This window comes from Pristis pectinata, chromosome 3 (genome assembly GCF_009764475.1).
Source record: "Pristis pectinata isolate sPriPec2 chromosome 3, sPriPec2.1.pri, whole genome shotgun sequence".
Classification (NCBI taxonomy): domain Eukaryota; kingdom Metazoa; phylum Chordata; class Chondrichthyes; order Rhinopristiformes; family Pristidae; genus Pristis; species Pristis pectinata.
Window position 1 is genome coordinate 78,409,473 of NC_067407.1, and position 10,129 is coordinate 78,419,601.

General features: G+C 47.8%; 1 protein-coding gene across 1 annotated transcript; it reads left to right on the plus strand.

Annotated features, from left to right (window-relative positions):
* Positions 1–8,914: 8,914 nt before the first annotated feature.
* Positions 8,915–9,721, plus strand: LOC127567979 (probable G-protein coupled receptor 139). The gene has a single exon (XM_052011221.1). It carries the CDS (start codon positions 8,915–8,917, stop codon positions 9,719–9,721), a length of 807 nt encoding a protein of 268 aa, XP_051867181.1.
* Positions 9,722–10,129: the final 408 nt, after the last annotated feature.

A 10,129-nucleotide genomic window follows, 5' to 3' on the forward strand; every position in this document is an offset into this window, starting at 1 on the left:
ACCGCACCTCCCCCCTTTTGTCCACCTATCACTGTTCTGCTTTTCCCTCCTATATCTTGGGCTTCCCCTTGTCCTCTCTTCGGTCCTGAAGAAGGGTCCTGACCCGAAACATTGACGGCCTGCTTTTCTCCACGGATGCTGCCTGGCCTGCTGAGTTCCTCCAGCATCTTTGTGTTTTTCATCCAGATTCCAGCATCTGCAGTCCTTTGTTACCCTAATCACTACCTCAGTACCGCAACACTGCGACCACCTTGACCACTTTGCACTACACTGCTCTTTCTTTTTGTTCTAATTGTGTTCTTTCTTGCATAGTTTTGTACAATTTATGTTTAGTTCATAGTTTTCAGGTGAATGTTGTGTCTCTAATGATATGTGCATGCAATGCTGCTTCAAGTAAGATTTTTATTGCACCTGTGCATGCATGTACTTATGCATGTGAAAATAAACCCAACTTCACTTGACCCGATTAGGGTTGTGCAGGTTGTTTTAAGAATCTGATGGTTGTAGGCAAGTAGCTGTTCCTGAACCTGGTGGTGTGGGACTTCAGGCTTCTCTACTTCCTGTCTGACGATAGCAGCGAGAAGAGCGCATGACCCAGATGGAGGGGATCTTTAATGATAGATGCCGACTTTTTGAGGCAGCGCCTCCTGTAGATGCTGTTAGTGGTGGGAAGGGCTGTGCCCGTGATTGATCAGCCTGTGTCCACAACTCTCTGCAGCCACTTGCATTGCTGGTGCTGGCCAGCTTGAGACTGGGTCCATTGTGTTGAGGGACAGGACCACATTGTCCCTGGGAGTTCACTGGAGACTGCGGACAAATGCTAGGGAATGAATTATTGCTTGAATGTGTGTCCAAAAGTAGCTTTTCAAACACAGGAGCAGAGTGGTACAGCAGAATAATGCTGGGCCCATAACTCAATGATTTAAAACCATCCTTTCCAATGGAGTCAAGGGATGTGGGGACAGAGTGGGGAAGTGGTGTTGAGGCCAAGATCGCATCAGCTGTGACCTTAGTGAGTGGTGGAGCCCACTCCAGTGGCTGAGTGTCCTCCTGTTCTATTGTTATAAGGTCAGCATTAGAAATGATGCAGCTCAAACCTGTCGTTCAATGGGAAACACGCACAAAATGCTGGAGGAACTCAACAGCTCAGGCAGCATCTATGGAGGGAAATAAACAGTCGATGTTTCTGGTCAAGACCCTTCATCAGGACAGGAAAGGAAGAGGGCAGAAGCCAGAATATGAAGGTGGGGAGAGGGGGAGGAGCACCGGCTGGCAGGTGATTGGTGAATCCAGGTGAGGGGGGGAGGTAGGTGGGTGGGGGAGGTGGGAGATGTAAGAAGCTGTGAGGTGAAAGGTAGAAGAAGCAAAGGGCTGAAGAAGGAGGAATCCGGTAGGAGAGGACACTGGAACATGGAATAAAGGGAAGGAGGTGGGGCATAGATAAGCAGGTCATGAGGGTGGGGAGGGGGAAAAGGGAAGGGGTGAGGGGGCCACATGAATGAGGGGAAACAAAGGGGGGTGGAGGAGGGAGAATAAAAAGGGAGGGAAGAAGAGGGGAAGGGAAGCGGAAGTTGGAGAAATTGGAATATGAGATGTCGTTATAGGCAGAATATGAGGTGTTGCTCCTCCAACCTGCATCTGGCTTCAATGTGGCAGTAGAGGAGGCTGTGGATAGACCAATCGGTATGGGAGTGGGATGTGGAATTGAAGAGGGTGGCCACCGGGAGATCTTTGCTTTTGCGGCGGATACAGTGAAGGTGCCCCACGAAGCCGTCACCCAATCTGCGTTGGGTCTCACTGATGTAGAGGAGGCCGCACCGGGAGCACTGGACCCAATTACTGACACCCTCTGGTTTACAGGTGAGGCACTGCCTCACCCAGAAGGACTGTCAAGGGCCCTGAATGGTGGTGAGAAAGGAGGTGTAGGGGCAAGTGTAACACTTAGAGCGGTGGAAGGGATAAATGCTGGGAGGGTCATCAGTGGGGAGAGACGAGTGGACAAGGGAGTCGCAGAGAGAACGATCCCTGTGGAAATTGAAGGGAGGGGGGAGGGGAAGATGTGTCTGGTGGTGGCATCCCGTTGGAGATAACGGAAGTTGTGGAGAATGATGTGTTGGATGCGGAGGCTCATGGAGTGGTAGGTGAGGACAAGGGGAACCAGGACCCTGTTATTGTTGGGTGGGGGGGATGGAGCGAGGGCAGACGTGGGAAATGGAGAAGATGTGTGGGTGAGGGCAGGAATGATGGTGGTGGAAAGGAAACCCCGTTTACTGAAAAAGGAGGACATCTTGGATGTCCTGGAGTGGAAAGCCTCATCATGGCAACGGATGCGGCAGGGGTGGAGGAACTGGGAGAAGGGGATGGCATCCTTGCAAGGGTGGGAAGCGGTGAAATCAAGGTAACCGTGGGAGTCAGTGGGTTTGCAAAGGATGTCTGTGGTTAATCTGTTTCATTAGATGGAGACAGAGGGAACCAGAAAGGGGAGAGAGGTGTCAGTGATGACCCAAGTAAATTTGAGGGCAGGGTGGAGGTTGGAGGCAAAGTTGATGAAATTGACGAGATCAGCACGGGTGCAGGTAGCAGCCCCAATGCAGTTGTCAATGCAGCAGAGAAAGAGTTGGGGAGTGTTACCGGTGCAGGCTTGGAACATGGACTGTTCCACGGAGCTGACGAAAAGGCAGGCACAGCAGAAACTAAGAACATGTAAAGAGAATTAGTTGCTGCGGTGCTTGATATTAACTACAGTCATTGAACAAACAAAGTCAATGAATTCTTTCATTACAGTTAGGGAGATGAGACCAATTAGGTTAAACCACAGGCTGTACAAGTGTATCAGGTGAATTCCCAGAAGCCCAGGTCACTACATCAGCTGCAGGAACAATAAAGAGTGTGAAGCCTAGCGCCCTGCAGGAGTGAGGTAACGTACAATCCCAGAGCAACGTCCTGCATTACAGAGGAAGCTTTGCAAATGAGTTTAACGGTCAGATGAAGAGTCTGAGTTGACCAGCACTACTCCAGCCGCTGTTCCTGTTTAACCACGCCACGTTCATATTTGGTAGTTGGCACAGTAAAACATCTGGTGACCTTGGATGAGAGTTTACTCAAAATTTGATGGAGCATTTAGACAAAAGAGAGATGGAGAGGCTGATTGCCTTGGGAGGGTCTGGGGCCCACGTTACTGAAAGCACAGCCATATGTGGCAGAGTGGAGGAAATAGGAGGTGGGCAAGAGACCTGAACTGGAGCAACACAACGTTCCGGCAGGGGTAACATAGAACATAGAACAGTACAGCACAGGAACAGGCCCTTCGGCCCACCATGTCTGTGCTGAGCATAAAGCCAAACTAAACTCATCCTTTTTGCCTGCACGTGATCCATATCCCTCCATTCCCTGCATATTCTTGTGCCTATCTAAAAACCTCTTGAATGCCACTATGGTATCAGCTTCTACTACCACCTCTGGCTGTGTGTTCAGTGCACCTACTGCTCTCTGTATAAAAAGCTGACACCTCACATCCCCTTTAAACTTTCCCCCCCTCACCTTAAAGCTATTGCCCTCTAGTATTCCACATTTCCACCATGGGAAGAAGATTCTGGCTGGCTACCCTATCTCTGTCACTCAGAATTTTATACATTTCTCTCAGCTCTTTCCTCAGCCCCATGAAAACCATCCAAATTGTCCTACCTCTCCTTATAGCTAATACCACTGATCCAGGCAGCATCCTGGTAAACCTCTTATGAACCCTTTCCAAAGCCTCCACATCCTTCCTGCAATGGGGCGACCAGAACTGCCCGCAGCACTCCAAGTGCAGCCCAACCAAAGTTACAGTACAGAGTATGCAGTGTGCCCCACGTGATAAAGGCAAGCATGCCATCTGACTTCTCTCCCACTCTCTCTACTTACATTGCCACTTTCAGTGAGCTCTAGACTTGGGCCCAAAGATCCCTCAGAACATCAGTGCTGTTGAGCATCCTGCCATTAACTGTGTACCTTCCCCTTACATTAGACGTCCCAAAGAGCAACACCTCACACTTGCCCGGATTAAGCTCCGTCTGCCATGTCCCTGCCCATATCTGTACCAGATCTACATCCCACTGTATCCTTTGATGACCTTCTTCACTGTTCTCAACCACCAATCGTTGTGATATCTGCAAACTCTCAAACCAACCCATCTACATTTTCATCCAAGTCATTTCTAACCATCACAAACAACAGAGGCCCCAGCACTGATCCCTGCAGAACATCACTGGCCATAGACCTACAGCCACTATAGCAGCCTTCCCCCACTACCCTGTCTTCTATGGGAAGCCAATTCTGGATCCAAACTACCAATTCACCGTGGATCCCGCACATCTTCATCATCCTGATCAACCTACAATGAGGGACCTTGTCAAACGCCTCACTGAAATACATGCAGACAACATTCACTGCCCTACACTCATCAATCACCTTGGTTATCTCCCCAAAACATTCAATCAATTTAGTAAGACACGACCTGCCCCGCACAAAGCCATGCTGACTGTCCCTAATAAGGCAATACTGTTCCAAATGTTCATAAATCCTATTCCTAAGATTCCTCTCCAGAAGCTTCCCTGCCACCGATGTGAGGCTCACTGGCCTATAAATTTCAGGATTATCTGTAATTACCTTCTTAAACAAAGGAGCAACATTGGCTTCTCCCCCTTCTTCTGGGAACTCTCGCCTGTGGCTGAAGAGGATACAGAAATCTTCATCAAAGCCCCAGCAATCTCCTCTCTTGCCTCTCAATAAGCTAAGTTACATCCCATCAGGCCCAGAGGACTTATCCACCTAACGTTCTTCAAGAAACCCAACACCATCTCCTTCTTGATCTCAAAATGCCCAAGCATATCAGAATATCTCACAATGATCTCACTCTCCTCCATGTCCTTCTCCTGAGTGAATACCGACACAAGGTTCTCATTTAGTACCTCGCCCACATCCTCTGACTCCAAGCTTAAACTCCCTCCTTTATCATTGAGAGGTCCTACCCTCTCCCTAGTTACCCTCTTGTTTTTATTGTACGCAAAAATTTGCCTTGGGATTCTCCTTAATCCTCCTTGCTGAGGACATTTCATGTTCCCTTTTGGCTCTCCTAATTCCTTACTTGAGTTTTCTGGCTTTCTTTATACTCCTCAAAGACCCTGTCTGATTCCAGCTTCCTAAACCTTACATATGCTTCTTTTTGAGTTTTGACTAAATTTTCAACCTTCCTCATCATCCAAGGTCCCCTTACCTTACCATCTTTGTCCTTCCTCCTTCCTGGAACATGCCTGTCCTGGACTCTGATCAGCTGGTCTTTAAATGTCTCCCACATGTCAGATGTGGACTTATCCAATGACAGCTGCTCCCAATTTACTCTCCCACGCTCCTGCCCAATAATGCCATGATTTCCCTGCCCCAATTTAATACTTTCCCCCAAGGTCCAGACTGTCATATCAGTGATGGAGTGGGAGAGGGAGTTGAAGTGACTGAACCCTTGGTGTGACCACCTCCCTGAAACTCCTATCTCTGGCACTCTCCACCTCCTGTATGCTCCTCAGCAAGTCAGACTGTGGCTCCAACCGATCCATGGGGTCTGAGAGGAGCTGCTGCCGGACACACTTCCTGCTCCCTGATCTCCCACCTCTGACAACGGTTGTTGGGCTGGAGCAGGTTAGTGAGTATCATGGCCCTGCCAACTCACCATTCACTGAACCATAAATTAGCAGCAGCTCCTCACTCAGCATGGAATGCCCTCACTCAGCAAGATCCCAATTACAAGACCACTAGCTCCTTCTACTCCCACCTCAACATATTCCTTCACTGCTCCCACTGCCCAACCCTACCCCAAAACCCTTGCTAGGACCCAGATCCCCCCCCCCCTCACCACACCCCAGCCGCACACTGCACCCCATTTCAGGGTTCAACATTTCGGGATTGGCAGCACATACAGAAGTATATCAAGCTGGGAAAGAAAAGTTAACAAAAATAGAATGCAGAACATAGTGTTACAGTTACAGAGAAAGTGCAGGCAGGAAGACAAATAAAGTGCAAGGGCAACGGCGAGGTAGATTGGGAGAACAAGAGTTCACCTTTCAACGTATGAGAGATCTGTTCAAGAGTCTTATAACAATGGGATAGAAACTGTCCTTGAACCTGGTGCACATGTTATCAAGCAGTTGTATCTCCTGCCTGACAGGAGCGGGGAGAGGAGAGCTTGACCAGGGTGGGAGGGATCCCTGATTATGTTGGCTGGTTACTCGATGCAGCGGGAAGTGTCAACGATGACAGTAGAGGGGAGGCTTGTTTGTGTGATGGACTGATCTGCATTCACGACTCTCTGCAATTTCTGGCGTGACCTCCAAGATGGTGCCAGAGTGTGGCAACTCTTTACGGGATGTTCTTGTATATTAATGTGGGTTTGGGAAATGTAGATGTTGTGGTGACTCACCGTCTAGTCGGGCGAACCGGCTCGGCAGTCGGGTCGCGCGGCGTCGGAGCGATGAGGCCCAAGATGGCTGCGGGCCTCGTCTTTCCGAGCGACGGGGAGAACCCGCGCGCGGGCAAGTCCTGATGACGTAGGACTTACGTCATTGCCGGTTGTTTTGGGCGGGAACATTCTCCCTTAAAGGGCCCGCGCAAGGCGGGAAAATAAACCAGTTCTGTTTGGCAATCCTCCGAGTAGAGTCTTGTTTTATTCCGTGGTAGCAACCGCTACAATGTGATATATTTGAAGATATAATATTATTATACTGAGCAAGATGTTGCTCTTTACTTTAGGAACATTTTCACTGATCTACCAGCAGCTCCTTGGTCACAGAGAAGGCAAAATTTTTAATTCATCACCAACAGCTGGATTGCAAAGGCTGGGAGATTCACCATCTGAGAGTGTGTGGGGTGACGGGGTGTGTCATACCCAGCAGGAGGAGAATCCATTGAAGACTTGTCAAGTGGGAAAGATATGAGGACAGGAGAGGGAAGAAGGTGGGAGTGGATCACTGTTAAAAGCCCACAGCAGGTAGGATACGTTGAACAGTCTCTTTTGTGTTTCCAGTTCTGTGACCTTGAGTTTCCATCCCAGTGCTTGTACACTAAGTGTACCCAACCAGTTTCTGTTGTTCATTTGCTAATTGATATTTCAGACATGGTGCTAATGTGGTAATGTGTTTATTCTGATCCCGGTAACTAACAATGATCACGTCACCCATTGGTCCCTGTGGATGCCACCTGCCTGTATAAATAAAGGCAATCACAGAGTGAGTGGACTCAGAGTGGCAACAAAACTCTTCCCTGCTGAAGGACATCATAGTTTGATGCTAAACATGTGTTTAGTTAATATACTGTTTCTGCTCCTGAAGATTGAGCCCTATTACTACGGGATCCTTGCAGTCATTGGAGTTCTCTGTAAGTCATTCTAACCATTGCCACCTTGACAGATCTGATATGGAACTTGGTGTTGGATTTGTTCAGCTTTGTTTATTTATGGCTATTATTCCAGCTCTGACTGACCACTGATATTCCTCCCTTCTTCCCTGATTTTACTTGCTGCCTCTCCGCCACATCTGCCAGGCTTCAGACTTATTGGGTCAGCCTCCGTCATCTCGCACCTTCGGGTTTGCACTGGTCGGGCGCTGGATCCCAACTAACAACGTACTTATTGATGTCCAGGTCCTGCTGATTTATTTCCAATGAACTCTAAGGACACAATACGTTCATATTAGTCAGTATAATTTTCTACAATGATCTTAGAAAAGTAGTAAGTTCATTTATCCAGTGCCTTTTAAATGTTTATTTATATGTACTCTGAATTGTGTACAAAAAATAATGAATGTGCATTGATGTAGCACCTACAATCACCCTTATATTCCCCAAGCATCTCCTAGCTGATGAAGTATCTTTGGCCAGTGTTGAAGTCAAACCATCGAGTCAAAGAGAAATAGGAATAGAAAGGAATGGATCCAATCAGAAACCAAGATGTTCGCCTGATAGTGGAGATGTCAGATGTGAGAAGTTCTGAATGATGGGATTGAGGAATAATGGTAGCCTTGACATTAAGGAGGTAGAATGTGAAATGAGAAAGTGAGAGAGGGAGAGAATGAGAGAGAGGGAGGGAGAGAGAAAGAGCGAGGGGGTGAGAGGGAGAGAGAGAGAAGGAGGGAGAGAGAAAGGGAGAGGGAGAGGGAAAGGGAGAGAGAGGGAGAGGGAGCGATAGAGGGAGAGAGAGAGGGAGGGAGGAAGACAGAGAGATAGAGAGAGTGGGGGAGAGGGTTAGGGAGAGAGGGAAAGAGAGAGGGGAAAAAGAGAGAAACGTATGAAGGATTTTGGTATCTTTAAAACTGGATGAATGTCCAGCCTTGTGTAAAATGTCTCCCGGGCCCTTGGAAAACCAAGGGGAGGAATAGCACAGGCTCTGATGGGAATTTTCCCATGTTCCTTGGTTTAGGGCACAATGCCGGAGAACTGGAAGATTGCTGATGGACGGCCATTGTTTAGAAAGGTCGGAAGGTTCAACTGATTCATGCCGGGCTGCTCAGCCGGATGGCTGTGGTGGGAACTTCTGGCAACAGTATTGAGATGCCGAATGGGAGAAGCATGGCTTTATCAAGGGAGGGTCCCAATCACCAACTGAATCGAGTTTTCTGAGGATGTAGCATGGAGTCTCGGTGAGGTGATAATAATTGATGTGCTGGACAGGATTTCAGTGAGGCCAAATTTCCCCACCTGTTTACTGCCAGTTATCACAGTTTGCTGTTCAACATTGACCAGACTGACTCTTCACATCTCTGCTGCTCCTCACTGGACAACATTGTGTTACTTTCCTTATCTTCAATTCACAGCTAACTTGGTCGCCATCGTGACACTATCACGTGGACAGTGTGGTCTTTCCAAAAGTGTCACTTGGTACCTTGTGGCAATGGCCGTAGCAGATCTACTAGTCGTCATTACTCAAGTCATTTTGGGCCCAATAAATAACTATTACCTGCACGTTTCATTCTTTTTCTATACACCTGGGTGTAACTTCAGCGAAACCTCTAGTGCCGTAGCTGTCGCCTCCTCTGTCTGGCTCACTGTTGCCTTCACCTTGGACCGTACAGTGGCCATTTGCTTCCAGAAGCTGAAGACAAGATACTGCACTGAGAAAGGTGCAGCCATCATTATTACAATGGTGAGTGTGCTGAGTGTGTTAACCAACATCCCGTGGTACTTCATGTATCCACTGATTGGAACATTTGTATGCCAAGTCTCATATGCATACTATTATTCGCCCGTGTGGCAAGCCTTTGACTGGGGGCACCGCATTTTAACCCCAGTCACCCCCTTCATGCTGATCCTGTTGCTCAATGCCGTCACTGTCAGGCACATCCTGATGGCCAGTGTAGTCCGCAGGAAACTGAGGGGGCAGCGGAACGGGGAGGGGAAGGACGATCCAGAGATGAAGAATCGAAGAAGATCCATCATTTTGCTCTTCACCATATCGGCCAGTTTTATCCTGTTGTGGATGACACGGGTGGTCATTCTGGCAATTCAGAGAATTACTGGACAGTATCAGGCAATGACAATTTCTTATGTTGTGGGAGAGCACCTGGGAACAATGCTTCAGTTATTCAGCTCCTGCACCAACATGTTTATTTATGCCGTCACTCAGAGGAAGTTCCGGGAGGAGGCGATAAATGCCGTGAAAGATCCTTTTATGGCCATCCTGAATTTCATTAAATGTTAGGGAGAGAGCTGGAAAATCTAACCCAGGAGTTGGGTTATCTTGCCATCTCTGTCCAGTTCAACTGGACAGATGCATCAAAACACTTCAAAGTCAAAAAAGATAATAAGACAGAAAATCAAATCACATTCAGCTTGACTGAAAAAATATGTTGGAATTGTTGCAATAATTTACCCAAAGACAAAGACTGAGTTAAGAGAATGGGTTAAAAAAATTAAAAGAAGTTTTGATAAGATGCAGGTAAAGAATTGAGTGCCACAAATGTGTTTCTCTGCTAATTCCACAGACTTAAAGATGTGGGTTTTAAGGGAATGGAAGAAATTGGTTCAGGGAGTAGATGAACGGCTCATTCTTGGCTTTGTATGACAATGTAAAACATGTTCTCAGTCTCAATTATTAACACCGAGATGG